Source organism: Pan paniscus, chromosome 5 (assembly GCF_029289425.2).
Source record: "Pan paniscus chromosome 5, NHGRI_mPanPan1-v2.0_pri, whole genome shotgun sequence".
Taxonomy (NCBI): Eukaryota; Metazoa; Chordata; class Mammalia; order Primates; family Hominidae; genus Pan; species Pan paniscus.
Genome location: NC_073254.2, coordinates 120,446,130 through 120,467,927, shown reverse-complemented (window position 1 = coordinate 120,467,927; position 21,798 = coordinate 120,446,130). Strand labels below are relative to the sequence as shown.

Below are 21,798 nucleotides of genomic sequence, written 5' to 3'. Positions count from 1 at the left end.
TGAGAGAACAGCATGAACTGCCCTTGAGAAAGTTACCTTACAGAGCCCCAAACAGGGTTTGTGTGGCACTTTTCAAGAAAACTTTAGAAGGAGAGCAGTGCTGTCCTTCATTTAGAAAAATCAGAGAAGTCAAATTTTTTACCACACTGATTTAAGAGTCTAAGTTCTGTGCAGCTGAGTATTTTATTTTGTTCCACTCCATGAGGAAGCATTAAATACATGATTCTACTGAGCATGCATGTAACTTTGAGGACATATGTGATACCAGAAAGTGCCTCACCAAATGAAAGGAAGAGGGTAGGGCCAGACAATTTGTGTCTGGGTTAGGAGGAAGAAAATGGAGCTCATAATGTGATTTCCATCAGCATCTAGCCCTTAAAGCTATACAAATGAAACGCTCAATTTAATAGAATTCTAAAAGTAAAACAAATGCTTTGTTCTTAGTGAATCTGCCATTCAGATTCACTCTTGGCAGCACATCAACCGTATTTGAAATGGCTTTAAGTGGGTATTTTTTATTGCGCTTTCCATCCTAGCACATCTTTTGAGCTGTTGGAGTTTTGAACAGAGAAGCAGGAAGGCCAAATTCCTCTCAGAGTGACTGTGAGCATAAGGTCCCCATTTGCTAACTTAGCAATAAAGAATTTACCTTAAAAAGCATTCTGGCCATACTGCAATAGATTTTAGAAGCTAAAAAGTAACAGAGTAAATTTAAATGGTCTAGGTTTGTATTAGTCCGTTTTCACACTGCTGATAAAGACATGCCCAAGACTGGGAAAAAAAAGAGGTTTAATTGGACTTACAGTCCCACATGTCTGGGGAGGCCTCAGAATCATGGTGGGAGGTAAAAGGAACTTCTTGCATGGCAGTGGCAAGAGAAAATGAGGAAGAAGCAAAAGCAGAAATCCCTGATCAACCCATCAGATCTCATGAGACTTATTCACTATCACAAGAATAGTATGGGAAAGACTGGCCCCCATGATTCAATTACCTCCCCCTGGGTCCCTCCCGCAACATGTGGGAATTCTGGGATATGCAATTCAAGTTGAGATTTGGGTGGGGAAACAGCCAAACCATATCAGGGATAGAAAGGAAAGAAATACAGCAAAAGGTTTTTATAATGAAATGTATTGTAATCACTACCAAAGTGCAACTATTGTTCTGGGGAAAGCAGGTGCCAAAAATTGTCACACAGTTTGGAAGGTAGGATATGATACATTTATTGAGCATTTACTATGTTCTAGGCACTGTGCTTTGAGTTTTTCGCAGAATATTTCATCTAAACTTCACCAAATCCAAGGCTCATCATGGTGGCTCACCCCTGTAATCCCAGTACTTTGGGAGGTCAAGGCAGGAGGATCGCTTGAGCCTGGGAGTATGAGACCAACCTGGGCAACACAGAGAGATCTCGTGTCTACCAAAGAAAAAAAAAAAATCAGTTGAGCATGGTGGTGCATGCCTGTAGTCCCAGCTACTTGGGAGGCTGAGGTGGGAGGATCACTTGAGCTGGGGAGGTTGAGGCTGCAGTGAGCCGAGATTGCACCACTGCACTCCAACTTGGATGAGACAGTGAGACCCTGTCTCAAAACAAAACACAACAGAACAAAATAAAAAAATTCACCAAATCCATATGAGTTACAAAAAAGAAATTGAGGCCTATACATAGAAGCAGAGGTTAGCTTAAACCACTGATCAATCAACCTGCCATCATGGTCTTCCGTTAAATTTTGGTGGATTATTTTTGTATTTTTGATGTGTACCAAAGCATTGATATTTGTATTAATTTATCAAGAGTATTTGTATAACTCTTCTTATATTTTTCAGTTTTCATGTGAATATGTGAAATTTAAAACCATATCTTGGTTTTAAATGTTATTTAAACCTATTTAATTTGAAGTATTTCTGTTATTAGAAGCCATGTAAAAATTTTGGTAAGACTTTTTCAACAGTGAGATGCGTACCCTGGGCGGGGGGTGGGAGGGGGGTGGGGTCTGAAAGTGTGCAAGAGAAAAATAAATCCTTGTTTATTCACTGCTTATAGCCATAAAATCCCTGGGCTGAGATGCAGCATTAGGAATGGGTTTACCAAGTTATTTGGCCAAACTTTCATGGGTGCACAATTCTTACTGTCTGTCTAGATCCTGTCAAGCAGGAACTAAATGTCTACTGGACTATTGTCCAATGAACGGAAGTGCATTTGACACAGGAAATGCCCAAGAGTGGAGGCTCTACCTCCTGTTAGAGTCCAGTTAACTTGGCTCACTGATGTCTAATGGCAGGTAGGTCAGAGGACTCACAGCCCATCTGAGTTTTTTCTCATGCAGAAAGGATATTGGGTTGCAAGTTATTAGTGGTCACTGGGGAAAACAATCTTTCTTAGTTTCATCCTTGTCTTCTGCCTCTTCCTTCTATGTGAAATACTGTGCAAATGGCCATTGGAATATAATAAAATATCTCTTAACTCTTGTCCTCGAGGGACTTACAATCCACTGAGAAAGATAAGACATAATCACTTGAAAAGTAAGGCTAGAGGTGGAAAAGGATAGTTCTTGTTCCTTCCCCACAATACTCAGGAACTGGCCCTGGTACCTTCTTCATGAGGGGTAGGAACTTAGTCCTTGTGCTCATTGATGTCTCCCTGCCCCCAGAACAGGGCCCCATACAGAAGAGACACTCAGTAAATATGTATCGAATAAATAGCTTTAGCAGTCAGGAAGGGCTTCATAGAGGCAAGTGGGAGTTAAGAAGAGTTTTACAGGTTAAGAAGAACCAAGAGAGTTTAAAGTCAATTCAGGGACAACTGTTTGGATGAAGCAAGGGGTAGATGAAGGGAAATTTTGAAATATTGTCAGAAAAATAAGTGGGAGCCACATTTTGGAGGATATTGCATTTCTGACAGAGTGCTCAGAGTCTATATGGTCCTTGGAGCTGATTAGAGCTAAAAAGTAGACCAGTGATGGGATCGGACTTCCCAAGCCTGAAAGATAAACTGCAGGTTCACTTTCTAAATTTTTACTGCTTATGTAGAAGAACATTTTTTTTAAAGAAAGCTTGCATTGAGTGGATGGATTATTTGATAGTAAGCCATCATAATTTGCTGATATACATCACTGCCCTGTGTTTGGTGGCAGTGATATTGTTGCAGCTGTTTTAGCTGGTTTCTATTCTTACTCACTTAAGAGACTCCTTGTCTGAATTATATTTTGTCCATTTTAAATTGACAAGTAAAAAATGAATATCTGTGATGTACAACATGATGTTTCAATGTATGTATACATTGTGGAAAATCTAAATCAAATTAACATGTGCATTACCTCATATATTCATCATTATGTGTGCGTGTGCGTGTGTGTGTGTGGTGAAAATACTTTAAATCTACTCTATTAGCGATTTTCAAGTACTGAATTATATTTTTGCTTTTGCCTGATCTTGCTATAGAAGAACCAATAGGGACAAAGAAAAGAAGATAAATGAATATTTGCTGATCCATGGAATGTGCCGGTTACTTTTACATATATGATTTTATTAATTTATCAGGTTTTAGGCCGGGTGCAGTGGCCTACACCTGTAATCCCAGCACTTTGGGAGGTCAAGGTGGGTGGATCACCTGAGGTCAGAAGCTCGAGACCGCCTGGCCAACATGGCAAACCCCTGTCTCTACTAAAAATACAAAAATTAGCCAGGTGTTGTGGTGGCTGCCAGTAATCCTAGCTACTCGGGAGGCTGAGGCAAGAAAATCGCTTGAACCCAAGAGGTGGAGGCTGCAGTGAACTGAGATCATGCCACTGCACTCCAGCCTGGGTGACAGAGTGAGACACTTCTCTTAAAAAAAAAATTATCAGGTTTTATATGCTTCTCAATCCAAAGACTATTAAAAATGCATGTAAAAAATTTTAAAAGGCAAACCCATTAGAGAATCAGAGAAAGTGAAAAATAAGAAAAATAAAGAAGCCAGTGGAGTTTGTTGCACAAAGTGCATGCCGTGAGGACTTTGTACACTTGCTAGAAGTGATTATAAATCAGACTCAGGGCTTGGGGACTTTTGATTTTAGTGCAAAGAGGGAAACGTGAGGAGCTATATGATTCACAGTGTTCAAGAGATCAAAATAAATCAATTACCCAGGGGCAGCCCAGCGAGTTCTGGTACCTGAGAGAAAATTCTCCCATGAGTCTTCATAAAGAAGACTCTAAAACATTTTATTTTGGCTGCCAGTGGAAAGGGTTAATATCCTCTTATGAAAACTGAGGAGTCCGATGAGACTCGCTGCTGTCTAGAAGCCAGCAGAGGTTGTATCTATGGGCAGGCCAAGGCTGTCATCTTCAGCCTCTAGATATCTCAAGTATACCTTTGCAATGAGCTTCCTAAGATAAGCTTCATACCACAGTCTGCAGTTATTATATATGTTTATTTGTTTACTGTTTCTTCTCCCCGTATATTATAATCCACACAAGGGCAGGGTTTATAGGTATCTTATTTATTCTTACATCCCCCTGTAGCACAAAGTCTGGTGTATATTAGGAACTCAATAAATATTTATTGAATAAAGGAAGGAATGGAAAGAACGGTGGTAAAATGTACCTAAAGTAACTGAACTAACCTGTTGAGAGGAATTTTTAACTATTTATAATCCTGCTTAAACTAGTTAGCTAACTTTAAAAATGCTTTGAATGTTTACCAGAATGATTGATCCTAGAACAGCTGAAAGTAGACATTCTCCTTATATTGGTGGTAGACATGCTACCAATAATCTGGTAGCATCAGATAACCACCCCACATAAGAAACCTGTAGAGTAGGTTGTTTAATTCATATCTCATCAAAGAGCTCACAGAAGTTCAGAGAATTTGAATTATGTGTTTATTTTCCACTTAACGAAAAAAAATGAAAAATACATTATTATCAGCACACTAGTTAAATGTTAGGCCTTGCTAGAATAATCCAGGTGCTTGTGGAAGCTAGTTATAGGGCTAACTTTTGCTTGCCTTCTTTTCAAATTCGGATTACTATCATTCCTGATAAGAGTATGCATGAATCCATTTCCTATGGTGGCTGATTAAGGGCTTTGTCCTTCCACCCTGCAGAGACACAGAATACAAAGGGCTGCAGCTCTCCCTGGATCAGATCTCAGCCTCCAAACCAGCCTTCTCCTATACCAGCAGCTCCACCCCCACCATGACTGACAACAGAAAGGGGGCCAAATCCCGGCTCTCCAGCTCAAAGTCAAAATCCAGGACTTCCCCATACCCTCAGGTAAGTGCATTGCTGTTTTGCAACTTTCTTTTTTTGGCGACATGGTTTGAACTTGAAGTTGAGAAAGTATTAAAACTGTTTGGAATTAATTATCTAGTTTTAATAACTAAAACTTCTATAAATCTGGAAGGTTCTCTAAACTATCTGCCTCCTTTTAAAATAACTGCTAGTAAAAATTTGAAATAATTTTGTGGTTTACTGCATTAATGTAAAGGTCATGAGAGTCTGGTTGTTGTCAGAACTATAACTTCTTTGTGATTTTGAGGAGATTGATCCTGAATTTCCCTCCCACCCAGTGAGTGACCAGAATGATGTAGCCAGCATAACAAAATACAGGAAACAAGAGCTCGATGTAGAAAAATGCATCTTGGGACAGGAACTAAAGAAGAAGAAAATTAAGAGGGGGAGGCAAAGGATCAAGGATGCATGTTCCCATGCAATTTGAACACAGACTGGCTATTTACTAGAAGGAATGAAATAAAGAGGGTCTTCCAGATGGCAGGAATGGTAGGAAAAGCAAATTCTGCTCATCTTTGCCAGGTAGAGAGAAGATGAGACTGCAAGAAGCATTCCAGAAACACTGCAAGGTACAAATAGGATTCCTGGTTCTTGGAAGAAAAAAAAATTATTTTTCTGTTCAGTCACAGACATATAAACTAGACTGTGTCAAGGTGTGTACACAGCTCTCCTGGCCTGAAGGAAGTAGGACAGGACTGAGAATTACCCACTCCCAATATCCTGTGGCCACCTCACCTCCAACCTTCTCTTTTAATAGCATCATGTCATACCTCCTGCAGTTCACTAGAGTAGCTCAGCAAATGCTTCCTGGGCTAGTATAAAACCAAACTGGAGGCTGGGCATGGTGACTCGTGCCTGTAATCCCAGCACTTTGGGAGGTCGAGGTGGGGGATCACTTGAGGTCAGGAGTTCAAGACCAGCCTGGCCAACATGGTGAAACCCTGTCTCTGCTAAAAATACAAAAATTAGCCAGGTGTGGTGGCATGTGCCTGTAGTCCCAGCTACTCAGGAGGCTGAGACTGGAGAATGGCTTGAACCTGGGCGACAGAGGTTGCAGTGAGCCAAGATCGCACCATTGCACTCCAGGCTGGGCGACAGTGAGACTCTATCTCAAAAAAACAAAAACAAAAACAAAAACAAACTGGTTTCTGAGTCACTTATTCATCAAGGTGGCCTTTGTCATTTATTTTTAAATATATTTTGTAAGTAAAAATGACAATCCAGTAGGTATAGAAACTATTGTTTTCTTATTTGTCAGAGTTATGTTATTCTGTTGATATCTGTAAGTGTATGCTATTTGAGAAAATGTTGTTCACTGAACCAGTGGTCACTAAGAGGCTACTATTTGCTAGATTATTTTAGTGGCTTGGTGTATGAAGATGAGCACAACATGGTCTCTGCCTCTAAGAGACTTATGTCACATGGTCTTCCACAGAAGATCAGGTTTCTTTACTTTGGCAAAAGAAAGGAGAGTAGATGTGTGATGCCCAGATGTTTTTCAGTGTACAACTTCCATTATAAGTACTGAGCACTTAACTTATAAAATATATATTTTAGTCAAAGTCACTGCAGAGAAGAAGCTGCTTCTTCTTCTTCTTCTTTTTTTTTCTTTTTTGAGATGGAGTCTCGCACTGTTGCCCAGGCTGGAGTGCAGTGGTGCAATCTCGGCTCACCACAACCTCTGCCTCCTGGGTTCAAACAATTCTCCTGCCTTAGCTTCCTGAGTAGCTGGGATTACAGGCGCTGCCACCACGCCCATCTAATTTTTGTATTTTTAGTAGAGATGGAGTTTCACCATGCTGGCCAGGCTGGCCTTGAACTCCCGACCTTAGGCAATCTGCTCGCCTCAGCCTCCCAAAGTCTGGGATTACAGACATCAGCCACCATGCCTGGCCAGGAGCTGCTTCTTTTTATGGAACATCTAATGAGAAGCTTTTCTTATTGCCATCTTGTACCTTGGCAAGAGAGTTTTATGGTTTATTTTTACTGCTTGGAAAGATGGATTATGGCTTTGGGTAGTTCTCTCCTTTAATATATAGATGTGTTGGACACATAGATGAAAGAAGAATTTAAATTAGGAGGTACTAAGTAGGAGTTTGTCTATTGTTATATAGAAATTAAACCACAAAAATAAAATCTCCCTATTGGACCCCCAAATCCTCACTGTCTAGTCTTTGTTTTCTTTCATACTCAGCTCTTAACATCTAACATTTCTATTAGTTCACTCTAACAGGATGCTAAATGTTATAACTACCATTAGACTACCCCTTCCATGTGGTGAGGGTGGGCAGAAAGGAGTTAACTGGAAAGTTATACACATTCTATGATTTAAAGAAAAGGAACACAGATGAGTAGAAAGTAGAAAATTTTCTTTTTTAATTTTTTATTTTATTTATTTATTTATTTATTTTTGGAGACAGGGTCTCAGTCTGCTGCCCAGGCTGGAGTGCAGTGGCAAGATCCTAGCTCACTGCAGCCTCAAACTCCTAGGCTCAAGCAATACTTCCCTGTAGTATCAGCTTTCTAAGTAGCTGGTACTACAGGCACACAACAATGTGCCCCATTAATTTAAAATTTTTTTTTTTTATTTTTTGTAGACATGGGAGTCTCACTTTGTTGCCCAGGCTGGTCTTGAACTCCTGGCTTCAAGCCATCCTCCTGCGTCAGCCTCCCAAGTGCCCATTTTTCATTTTTTCTCTCCAAAATTGTTCTTTCTTCTAGAAATGTCCTATGAAATGCACATGCACACACATATGTCCACATAAGATTTATCTTGAAGTTTGTGTATTTGTTATTGTGGTTAATTCTTATATAAACTAGTCCTTAGAATTTCAACCATACGTCTCGTTTGAAATTGCACAGTCGTAAATTAAGTTTACTTAACATTTATGTGCCTAGTTAAAGTTATTCTTTAATTGTGTTTAGATAATCATGGTGCTAAATCAATCATTGGTGAGTTCCTACTGCATGGGTTGTTGATAACCTAGAGATCAGAAATGGAACACGCTATCCTTGGTGGTATAGACAGAGAAGTGAGCAGGCATTTACAGTGAATTATCATAGGCTGAGAGTTTCCTCTGGGGCACACTGGAAAAGCATGTTGTCCAGGGCAAACTCATCACCGTTTCTGTTGGAAGAAGCAACTTAGAAGTCCTCCATCTTGGATTCTAAATTCTCAAATTTTTTTTTAAATTAGCTTCTCAAAAATCTTATCTGGTCCAAATTGTTTGTATATTGTTAAGGAATAATTCACTTCTAATTTTCACGCATCATTGCTATTATGTGTTTTTGACTTAACAGATGCTAGCTGAACACCTGCATTAAAAAGATACTTCTCTGGCCATCAAAATAGTTGGGAGTTAGGGGTTGGATTAAAAAGTGCTAGACTATAAGGAAGTGGTAAAAGAAATATCCTTAAGTTTTGCAGTACAGATGAAGTCATAAATTATATACTAGAATAACTATTGTCTAGGAGATGGTGTATACAAAGGACATTGCTGGTGGTGTAAGCAATATGGACTCTGGCCTAGCTGAGGAAAGTGTTGTGAAAGACCTGGCGTCGAGGGTAGAAATCAGGTATATGGGCATAAGGGAGAGGAGAGGGGACTTCAGGAAGCCTAAGATTATGAGGAAATGCAGGAATAAATTGTTAATGTGATTGGGTCTGGAGGTGGAGTGGAGGAGGGTTGGTGTCTTTTAATGAGAGCAAAGAAGAAGTGGTATGTTTGGAAACATAGATTGATACCAACTATATGCTAGGCCAAAGAGTTTAGAGTTTGTTTTTTTTGAGAACTAGTAAAGGTTTTGAACAAGAAATGAGAGGATTAATGTGATTGAAGCAAGGAAAACTATTTAGGGGACAAATTTTAATAGTCTGGCATGAGTCTATGAAGATCTAAGCTAAAGTTCTCTCCTGAAATAAAAGGGACTGTAGAGGAAGAATGGATAGAATGTTTTATCCTTTGTTGCTTGTATCTTTTCTTGTCATAAATATATTCTGATCATTATGGATTTAGTTGGAAATTATACTTTTAAAGCTTACTTTTAGTAGTTATTGACACACATATCAGATTTTCCTTTCTGTGTTAATAGCTGCAAAATAAATTCCTTTTTAGTGACTAAATGATAAAGCTTTTAATTGTACTTAATTTTAAATATTTCTGTCCATTTTTTCAAAAATAAGGTGACAGTCTTTTTTGTTATCTACATATTTACATATTTTTGGCATGCAAATTCTCATCAAAATTTTCAAGAGGCAGTTTCCAGAGCAAAAGCAAAATTGGACTCATAGGTTAATGTCTTGTGCCTCTTTAGCTACTTACATAAATGGTGGTTTAATGATTCTATCACTATTATTCATTAGGCTTTTTGCTCTAATATGTATTAGGCATATCTAGATTTCTAACAGATACCTAACAAATGGCTGACAGTAACACTGCTTTTTGGAATTATTTAGGCACCCTTATACTAATATGCAAGACATGCACAAATTGTAATTTGCTACCACTGTAAGAATTAAAGAAAGAGGAGAGAAACATGAAGGGTGGCTCTCCAGTCAACAAGGACAGGTTTATTTTAGAAAATGAACCTGAGAGGGACTTCTGGCTGAGTTAGGTCAGAGCCACACTGTCTTACAGACTAAGAGTTTTTAAGGATTCAGGGTGAGAGAGTTTATTAGGGGATTGGACTGCTTCTGTATCTCTTTGTTGTGCTTATCTGGGAGGGAGAGTTGTATGTCTGTTCCCATACATCTTCATGCAGCTGCAGGCATCCCCCTGAGTCTGCTTTTAGCTTCCCTATCTTAGTGAACCTGAAGGAAAAGGAATGTGCTTATTAAGGCCCCCTGTTTTACTGGGGCCCATTGTATGAGGGTAAAGTTTGGCAGTTACCCAAGAGACTTTCCCACCACCTCCTTCTGTGCCCAAGCTGTCTTATCTGTATTTTACTGTCTGCTCTTTCTGGCTGCTTGTAGTTAGAAGGAAAGTGATTTCCTTGAAATGCATAAGGCTAGAAAAGGAGCTGGAACTTAAAGTGGCGGTGTTTGTACGAGATGATGGTGCTCCTGCTCTGTCAACCACCACTCAGTTTGTCTGCATTAATAGATGAAACTTTAGGTCCCTTTCTGGTATGAGATACCCTTAGGAATGATTTTAGACTTGATTATATTATGGCCACTTAATGAATGACTCAGTTACAAAGGTATTACTTGGGACAGGAGAGGTCAAAATAAAATTGTTTTGAATGGTTTTGGAAAAATTGTAAGAAATATTACAGTTAATTTCCAAAGATTCTGCCCATAGCTACTGTGCTGCTGTATGGTGGCAATCTTACCATTATGACAGTTGTATTTTATTATTATGACATTTGTTATGCTTATGAAAATAGCAATGTATTTTTCATAGTTCTGCTGAATTAGAAAAACTGAGTTTATAGAATTTATTTCAAAGACTTTATCTGCTAGAAATTGCTGCAATATTTTCTGTCTATTTTAATAAAACTAGATATAGCTACATTAACACCAGTTGGATGTTATCTTGCCATGGTTTCGTCATGTCCATCATGAATAAATTGCCTCCTCATTCCAGAGTTTCCTTTTAAACTTCTCACTGGCATGTTTGTAGTTACATTTGTTACAGAAAGTGTGTGCCATCCTGTTTTATCGTGTCATCCTGCCCTCCTCTTGCCTTTTCCCTAGTCAGTAATAACCAATACACTATATAATTCAGTAGTAACAGTGCCTACAGAAGACTGTATGCTTCTGAAATCTGAAAGTATTTAATCACTTGCTACAGACACACTGTAACACTTGCAGATTTTATTCCACATCTGTTACCTTAAATAATCCCACAGAACCCTCTTAATTTTCACTGCCAGCAATCTGGCTTCCTTTTGGTGAAGGTAGAAACTCTTCCTTTGCAAAGGTTTTCTCTGGTCTCAAAAATATACCAGTGACTACTATGCTGAGAGACTGACTTTTTAAGTCACAGATATCAGAAGGGTCAATAATTTCTTAAGCATAGTTATCCCTTTATACATAGCACTTCTATTGGTATAGCTATTCCTTCATTTCATGTTTTATATGTAACACCCAAATGTGTAATCCTTGACCATTAACAACAAAAATTTTTAATGCATTTTGCCAGAAAAATTTAGGTTATCTTCCTAGAAAGTCTTATATTAGATAGGTTTATTTGTATTTCCCGTCCATGGATAAATTTGAGATTAGTCTTCCTCTCCTGCTGAAATTTTAGGAGATTATTAGAGTAGACCTTTATAATCTTTTTAGATGGTTTTCATAAATGAATCTCAGATTATTATTTTAGAAAACATTTTACTCAGTGGGGTGAGGCCTCTGTAGTTTGGTTTTTACTAACTCTTGCATTTAGTTAAATACTATGATGTGCAATAAAGTAATATAGGTGAATTCTTAAGCGACTAGGGTCTAGTTGGGGAGGCAAAGCTAACCTGTTAGAGAGGAATTATAAGATGTCGTTGGTCATAGGGCCTCAAGGCCACAATTTCTGCCCTTTTATTCTCTTGGCATATGACTGAGGCAAGGGGCAGACAGTGGTGTCCAGGGACTGTTGGCTTCTGCCCATCCATCCCTTTTTACAAACAGGGTTTCTCCATGATTGCTTTATGAAATCACATTCTGTTCATACTATTCTCCATTAATTAACTTCCTTATAACCCCAAATGTATTTGTCACTATCCTGTTTTTCTATCCTGGGTCTCAGGAGGAACCAGAGTGCCTTATTTCAAATAGGTTATAGTGAAGTCTGCTATGAAGGACACACAATCTTGCTGAGTGAATATGCATGGTAAAGGAGCATAGAGAAAGGGAACATTTTAGGAGACAGTGTGCAGAAGGGTAAAGAGGTGGAAGGGAACTAACAGTAGGGATAGGCAAAAGTGGTTGTTTCCAGTGCAGTTTATCTAAGCCATTATAGAGAACTTATTTGGCCTTTACCTTGCTTTGGAGCACAACAGTATAAAACAGATATTTATGGTAGATAAAGTAGGTACATGGAATCAGATATAGGATTGTATACCTTTTTGTTTGTTTACTTAAGTGGGTATGTATCTTAGGTATAATATTTTATTGATGTTTACTATCATAACATCATAATACACACTGATACATGGCATTTAGAATGCATTCCTAATAGTGAGAATTTAAAGATGACAAATCTCACAAAAATTAAGTAAATGGATGGCTAGATTTAGTCGCATTAGTTTTCTAAGTAAGGCAGCAGGAATTATTGAATAAGAAAAGAACAATAAGAAGAAAAAATGAGAAAAAGTGGCATAAATGAGGAAGGTGAAATTAGACCTAGCAACAACGACATGCTAAAAGGAAGAAATTTTGGGGCAGTAAAGATAAGATTCATGAGGATAGGAGATGTTGCCCGTGGTAACCAGATTGCCTTGGCCACCTAGAGGTCCTTAGCAGATATTGAGTGAGTGCATGAGTGAATGGATGGATGATTCCCACCAAGGTGATGGGGTAGATGGGGAAAGAAGCAGGAGAGTGATGAGACGTGTTAAGTCCTGAGGATACCGTCCTCACCCCAGAGAGCTTATGGATTCAATGGGGAAGATTAAAATGTAAACATCTTTAAAACACATGTAGGATGTAATGAGATAAAGGAACGTGGTGGTGTCAGTGTGGTATCTGTGGTGGTGGTGGTATGTGTTGGGAGTTGACCTGCCCTTCCAGCAATGATCTGGAGACAGGAGTTGGGAGCAGATAGTGAGAGAACCAATAGCCCCTAGGCTTAGAGAGCTCACATGTTAAGGGGAGTTATCAGCAGGATTGGGTTTATCCCTGTTTACAAGATTTGCAGAGGGGCTGCAAGATGACAGTTAATAAACTTCTGGTGTAGCTTGGGGGCCCCTTCAAGGACCAGACTCATGATCACTCTCAACACCCAGCTGTGACTTTCCTTCCTTCCGTCCGTCCGTCCTTCCTTCGTTCTCTCTCTCTTTCTCCCTTTCTTTTTCTTTTCTTTTCTTTTCTTTCTTTCTTTCTTTCTTTCTTTCTTTTTTTCTTTCTTTTTTTCTGAGACAGAGTCTTGCTCTGTCACCCAGCCTCGAGTACAGTGGCACTGTCTCGGCTCACTGTAAACTCTGCCTCCCGGGTTCAAGCAATTCTCCTGCCTCAGTCTCCCTAGTATCTGGGATTACAGGCGCCCACCACCACGGCTGGCTAATTTTTGTATTTTTAGTAGAGACGGCGTTTCGCCATGTTAGCCAGGCTGGTCTCGAACTCATGACCTCAGGTGATCCACCCGCTTCGGCCTCCCAAAGTGCTGGGATAACAGGCGCAAGCTACCATGCCCAGCCCAAGATGAGATTTTCTATGCTTTCACCCATTTGATCTTCTTTCCCCCATTGCCCGTGTCTTGGGAGGTCCCTCAGCCTGGATGATTGTAACAGCATCTTAATTTTCTCCCTATTTTGGAAAATTTTCCTCCCCAGTCTGCCATGTCTCCCAGACCATGATCAGAGACCACTGATCATGTTAGTGCTTGGAGACCCACCACTGCCCTAGCTGTTCCTCAAGGTCATTTATAATTGGGCCCTAAATAACCTTCCCCGCATTCTCTCTTGTTGGTCCCCTACCTGAACTTTGTGATCTAGGTAGACTGGCCTACTCACTCTTCGGTGAATGCCTTGTCTTTTTCTGCCCCCATGATTGTGCTTATGCATTTATTTCTGCATGCATTGCCCCTATTTTTCAAAATTCTGCTTAAGGTCCAGATTGAGTGCCACCTCTTTCATAAAATATTGCTGAGTTATATTTCTCCTTTGGACCCCTATTTAGAATAATCTGCCTTCTAGACATGTCATATCTCCTCTCTTGGACTATAATCTCTTTGAAAGTAATGACATGTCTTTTTCATATCCACCTCCCTCCCCCTCCATTCCCCAGCATCCATGTATTTACTCACTAAATGATAATGGAATGAATGAATAAATAAATAAATTTAAAAATTGTGTGGACACTTTGTTAATTGTCTGTGGAGATATAAAAACCCCAAGAAGAGGGGAACATACTGCTGCTAAGAAATGTATAACGTCTGTAAAGAGACAAAACAACCTAGGGATGGTCTGACAAATGCCACATTGTGTAATAAAAATCAAACACCTGAGTGCTGAGGAGGAATTAGATGTGGTAGAATCTAAGGGTTCTTTTGAGAGTAAAACTTTGAATGAGCACTCTCTGTCTCATACTCCAGGGTTTCCAGTCCTGAGCTGGGCTTTCTAGTCTTCATGTCCTCACTGTCATCTCCAGTACAAAATGGAAATATGTGACAGCTGTTATTTACTTTGTATGTGTGTTTTGATAATAAAATAATTGCATTGGCAGTTGAGTGGCTGTGTAGGAAATGCCATTTGACCCTATCTTCCATCTCAGTTACCCATGTTTGTTTATGGGCTCAGCCCTAGTTCCAGGGCTCAGTTCTCATGATAACTAGTCTCTTTCCAGATTACATTCTTATTCTTCTTCTAATAGTTTATATACATTTTTTGTTCTACATCTTTAATAGTGTTATGCTTATGAAAGATAGATTTTCTCCACAATAAAGGGAAAGTATCTTAAACTATTTTCTGTTTGTTTGGCTCAGTTTTTGATATTCTGGACATAAAAGGCCTTGTGAGGGTCATGTTCCTTCATAATGTTTCTTGACTCTTGTTCCCTCCTCACTGTCTTTGTCTGGTTCCAGGCTCTCTGGAAGAGGACATCACATTTAGAGAACTTCATCTGCCTCTTTATTGTTCTTTTGGTCTCTGATCATTCCTGCCAGGATAAGATTCCTGAAATATGATATTCATTATGCCTTACTTTATCTGCTTAAATACCTACAGAGCCACCTCATTGGTTAGAGTATGACATCCAATCTTGACAGTCTGGCCCATTGCCTGCCTCACTCTACCCACTCCAGTCCACCTGCCAACCCTGCCCCCATGTCAGCACTCCACTTTAGCTAGAGTCTGTTTACTCTGCCTGAGGATAACTTGCTCCTCAAATCCTATCCACCCATCAAAGCCCAGCTGCAGCTCTGTCTCTCATCCTTACAGATTCCTGGATATATGTCATAATTTATGTTCAGCATGTCACAATTCCATAGTGTAGTGTGGTTTGGATCTGGGGAAGAGTTAGTGTCAAAAAAGAAATCAGGCAGCGGGTGGAGCAACTGTACTAAATCAAATGGGAAGCCTCTGCTTCTGGCTTAATGGAAGTGATGCTGCAATTTGTGATTCCGCTCCCCAGCTTATAAGAAGAGAGGAGGAGAATGGCTGAATCTACTATCAAAATGTATCTAGGGAAATTTATTTTAACAAAATCTATAGAATAAAATATTATTAAAACTAAAGAGTAAATTTAAAGAGAGCAATGCCTCATTTGGCAGTATATGGTGGGATTTGACCCTTCTAGAGTTAATGAAGTTGAATTTGGATATCTTTAGGTGAGAAATATAGATTTCTTTAATTCTTCCTTCTTTCAGATTTTTTAGGAAACTCTCTTGTAGTATTATAGTGCATGGAATTGCTTTGTTTTTCCATAAGGTCAAGGTTCTGATGCAGAATATACATTTTTCTCAAGCTCATGCAGAACATTTTCCAGATAGGTCATATGTTAGTCCACAAATCAAGTCTTAATAAATTCAAGAAGGTTGGACTTATATCAAGTATCTTTTCTGACTACAGTTTTATGAAGCTAACAATAACAGGAGGAAAATTGAAAAATTTGCAATTTCATGGAAATTAACAAACTCCTGAACAACCAATGAATCAGAGAATAAATAAAAAAAGAAATAAAAAATATCTTGAGATGAATGAAAATGGGAACACATCATATAAAAATGTCTGGGTTGCAGCAAAAGCAGTTTTAATAGGAAAGTGTATAAACACTCACATTAAGAAAAAAATAAAGATTTCATATAACTTAACTTTACACCTAAAGGAACTATAAGGTAAAGAACAAATTAGACTGAAGTTTAGCAGAAGGAAGGAATTAATAAAGATTGGAGCAGGAGTAAATGAAATAGAGAATAGAAAACAATAGAAAAGATAAACAGAAGTAAGAGTTGGTTTTTTGAGAAGATCAACATAATTGACAAATCTTTAGCTTTCTAACCAAAAAAATGATAGGGGACAGAAATAAAAAATTATAAATGGAAGAGGAAATATTATAGCTGATACTACAGAAATATCAATGATTACAAGAGACCCCTATGAACAATTATATGCTAACAAATTGGATAACTTACTCTTCTGGATAAATTTCCAGAACATACAGCCTACCAAGACTGAATCATTAAGGCACAGAAAATCTGAACACATCATACCTAATGTTAAATGACAAGTTAATGGGTGCAGCACACCAACATGGCTACATGTATACATATGTAACTAACCTGCACGTTGTGCACATGTACCCTAAAACTTCCCTAAAACTTAAAGTATGTAAAAAAAAAGAAAATCTGAACACATCAATAATGTGTAAGGAGATTAAATCAATCATCAAAACCCTCCCAAACAAAACAAAGTCTAATATCAGATGACTTCGCTGGTGAATTCTACCAAACACTTAAATAATTAATGCTAATCTTTCTCAAACTCTTCCAAAAAATTGAAGAAGAAACATTTCCAAACTCATTTTACAAGGCCAACATTACCCTGATACTGAAGCCAAAAAGGACACCACAAGAAAAGAAAATGACATGTCAGTAACCCTGGTGAACACAGACACCCAAATTCTCAACAAATTACTAGCAAACAAAATTGAACAACATATTGAAAGGATCATACACCATGATCAAGTGGGATTTATCCCTGGGATGCAAGGTTGGTTCCATCCACAAATCAATAAATGTTATATACCACATTAACTGAATGAAGGATAAAAATCATGTGATCATCTCAATACATGCTGAAAAAGCATTTGATAAAATTCAGCATCCTTTCATGATAAAAACTCTCAACAAATTAGTATAGAATAAATGTAACACAACATAATAAAGTTAATATAGGGCAGGCTACCGTTATACTCAATGGTGAAAAGCTGAAAACTTTCCCTCTAAGACCAGGAATAAGAAAAGAGAGAAATAGAAAAAAAATTCTCAAATTCATATAGGACCAAAAAAGATCCCGAATATCCAAAGCACCTCTTGAGAAAGAAGAACAAAGATGAATGCATCACACTTCCAGGCTTCAAACAATATTATTATACAGAGCTATAATAATCCATACAATAACAGTACCAGCTTTAAAACAGACATATACCCCAGTGGAAGAGAATAGAGACCCCAGAAATAAACCCACAAATATATGATCAACTATTATTTGACAAAGATGCCAAGAATGCAAAATGGGGAAAAGAGTTTTTTCAATAAATTGTGCTGGGAAAACCAGATATCTACATACAAAGAATGAAATTAACTTGAATGGATTAAAAACCTAAATGTAAGGCCTGAAACTATAAAGTTTCTAGAAAAAAACATAGGGAAAACGCTCCTTGACATAGGTCTTGATAATGATGTTTCAGACATGACACCAAAAGCACTGACAACAAAAGCAAAAATAAATCAGTGGGAGTACATCAAACTAAAAAGCTGCATAGCAAAAGAAACAATATAATGAAAATGCAGCCTTTGGAGTGAGAGAAAATATTTGCAAATCATGTATCTGATGAAGAGTTAATATCACAAACATATAAGGAACTTGTACAACTCAATAGCAAAATAAACAAAAGAGAAAAGCAGAAAAAAGAAAGAAAAGAAGAAGGAAATATTTGATTAAAAATGAGCAAAGGACCTGAATAGACCTTTTCCTGAAGAAGGCATACAAATGGCCAACATGTACATGAAAATGTGCTCAACATCACTAATCATCAGAGAAATGCAAATCAAAGCCTCAATGAGATATCACCTTGTACCTGTTAGAATGGCTATTATTTAAAAAGACAAAAGGTAAGTGTTGACAAAGATGTGCAGAAAAGGGAAACCCAGGCAGTTAGTGGAATGTAAATTGGTACAGCCATTATGGAAAATGGTAGGAAAGTTCTTCAAAAAATTAAAAATAGAACTATGATATGATTCAGCAACTTCACTTCTTATATACCTGAAGGAAAAAAAAATCAGTATGTTGAGATGTCTGCACTCCCATGTTCATTGCAGTGTTATTCAAAATGAAGACATGGAAACAACCTAAATGTTCACTGATGAATGAGTGGATTAAAAAATGTATCTATGTACAGTGAAATATTATTCAGCCACAAAAGAAGGAAATTCTGCCATTTGCAACAAAGTAAACGAACCTGCTAAGTGAAATAAGCCAGATAGAGAAAGACGAATACTGTATGATTTCACTTATATATGGAATACTGTATGAATGGATTAAAAAGTATATATATACAATGAAATATTATTCAGCCACAAAAGAAGGAAATTCTGCCATTTGCAAAAAAATGGATAATCATGCTAAGTGAAATAAGCCACATAAAGAAAGATGAATGCTGCATGATTTCACTTATATGTAGAATCTAAAAAAGTCAAACTCATAGAGAATGATAGTTGTCAGGGCTTGGGGGGTGGGGGAAATGAGGAGACGTTGATCAAAAGGGTACAAACTTCCAGTTATAAGATGGATGTGTTCTGGGGATCTAATGTAGAGCATGGTGACTATAGTTAATAATATTGTATTTTACACTTGAAAGTTGCTAAGAATAATCTTAAGTTTTCACACCACATGCACACAAAAGGTAACGATGTGAGGTGATGAATGTGTTAACAAACTTGTTTGTGGTATTCATTGCACAATGTATACATACATTAAATTTATGGTGCTGTATACCATAAATGTATACAATTTAGTAGTCAATTATACTGCAGTAAAGCTTGAGGCAAAGGTTCTGATGTATATTGTTTAATATAGTTTATATTATTATATAATATAATATAATATACATCTGATATATATTGTTTAATATAGTTTATATTATTTTAGTTTTCCTCATTTTTACTGTACTTGACTTAGAAGAAGAAAAGGTAGACTTATCCTTCCATTCACAGTTGCTCAACTTGGTGGAAGGCCTTTAAGCTTCAATTTCTTTTTACAAAATTACAAATCTGATAGACCTCCTCTTTCAGCCTGCAGAAGGTTGGTAATATGCCTGACAATCTGCTGGCCTAGTTCTAGGACACTCCCAAGAACAGCTTGGGCAGTCCATGCTTTGTCCAAACACAGAATAAAGCAGTAGAAGACCAAACAAAGCTGCCACAAGGGGTTGGAGCAGGTGGCACCACCTGTACCCATCTAATTCAAACCCATTTAATCTGCCACTTACATATGAAAAATCAGAGAGTGAGTCAGAGCATCAGTGAAAGGATCAAAGTGATTCTGGCACATGCCTGAAGCCCATCATGAAAGATGGGCTACTTTAAATTAAAATTACTGCTACTGGTTCTGGAAATCCAGGATTTTACCCAGTGGGCTAGAACTATTTCTACATTATCTATGCAAGTTGGGATATACTTAATCATTTACAGCCGTGGATGCCATGACATAAAGGACTTAATTAAATACTTATTCTAATTTATTGTTACCTGATTAAAATATTCAGTGCAATGAAAATGCTTGCAAGTCTTTAAGACATCACCTTTGGATTTACAAAAGGGATGGATTGTAGATTTCATGGTTTGGGAACAACTCTCTCCATATGGAATCCTATAGGAGATTCCTTATAGAGTTACACTGAAGGAAACTCAGCCCTGGGTCCTGCGTGCTGATTCCCTTCCAGCTGCACATCACCCTGACAGCTAATGAGATGTGGACTATGGTTACTTTTCTGTGAGAAAAATGAGTGAACCAAATCCCAGGAACATTTTTGTAACTTTTTTTGGGGGGTGGGGTGGATTAAGAGAAGGCCTATGACATTTCAAACCACATTTGAGGCATATTTTTAAAACTTCCCATGTTTCTACTTCATGAAATATATCAGAGAATTTACATGTATAAAAGATTTCTTGCCAGAATATGTTTTTGAGCTAAATATGACTAAAACATGGATAAAAGGTAAAAAAATCACAATAAATAATAGACTAAACTATAAATGAATCAAATTATAAAATAATGGGGAGAAATCTTGTGAATAAATACTTTAAAATTGGTTTTGGGAAGCTGATAATTCATATTATTCTTTAAAATGAAGGAAGAAATGGACAAAATATTTAAAACTTTTATTAACTGAATTTTGATTCAGTATTTACCATCTAATTATTTATAGTATAAATGAGTATATTTACTGCTCAGTTCCTCTAGCAAAATTATCCTCAACTCTGGAATGTGACTCAAGGTTGATGTAATTTTTCTTTTAGAATATATTCTCCAACTTTTCCTGAAGTTTTTTTTAAAGCTTAATTCTTTAGGAACTATATGTAATTGAATTAAATTTCATAAACATATCTCAGGAGGGTTCTTTTCCAATGCTAAAAATTTGTGAGACTTGTCTAGAAATCATATTATACTTAGTTTTTATTAATATATATTATATAGATTTATTTTTGCTGTTTACTAATAAGATAAATTAGAAATGAAATGGCAGCAAAAATTTCTATTATTTGTAGGAGTGCAGGAATGTAGAAAATAATTTCTACTTGATATTCTCTTTGCAGCTTTATTTAGTTGTATTTTCTAGGTACTAAAATTTTTCAAGTTAGAAATGAACTTTATTATTTGACTGCTGTTCAGCTACGTTATCACAGGCAAATGGTTTCCATCAGCCTCTCAGATTAGCAAAATAAGTTGCATTATTGTCATTTAAAAATACATTTGATTCTGACATTAGTTTTTCTCTTACTCCTGTGTTTATCCTTGAGAAAACTCCTGGCAACTTCCAATGTGTGTAAGCCAAAGCCATTCTTTATAGTAAACAGTACTCCTGTTTGAGGGAAGCATCCCGAGAAGTGGGGGTTATTTTAATGGACATGCTGTATTACTTTAATCTAACCCTTTCACCATCTGTTCTTCCCATAACAGTGAATGAAAAAAAAGAACATATTTTATGTTTCAGGGTTACATTAGTAAAAAAAAAAAAGATAAAAGTGATTTAAAAGCATGCATATGTTCTTAGTACAATGCAGTCTGCATCTGTGATTTTTCTTTTCTCATGGTTCAGACACAAATCAAGAGGAAAGCTGCTCATGCCTGATAGAGTGAAAGTTTTTCATGAAAAACAGGACTTTACCAGAAGAGGGTCTCTTTATATATTTTACAGCTATAAATGATAAAAACCTCAATGAGCTGCCAGAATAAAAATAGATAACTGTAACATCTATTGTTGGAACATCTGGCATTTTTCCTGGGCTGGGTGGTTGCTGCCACATCCAGATGAATGCAGAGCACCTGTCTGGAACATGCTGTTGAAGCAGGAATGAATCTTAACGACCGTAATCAAAAGAAGAATATCTGTGGGTGTACTTGTGGTATGAGACTGTTTGAGTGATTAGAGGACATACCTAAG

The 21,798-nt window shown here is 37.5% G+C and overlaps 1 protein-coding gene across 1 annotated transcript in view; it reads left to right on the top strand.

Annotated features, from left to right (window-relative positions):
- SIM1 (SIM bHLH transcription factor 1) overlaps positions 1–21,798 on the top strand; it is a 75,373-nt gene that overhangs the window by 38,889 nt on the left and 14,686 nt on the right. Inside the window, exon 10 of the mRNA XM_063605418.1 lies at positions 5,081–5,249. Within this exon, the coding sequence (XP_063461488.1) occupies positions 5,081–5,249 (169 nt within the window). The remainder of the gene's footprint in view (positions 1–5,080; positions 5,250–21,798) is intronic.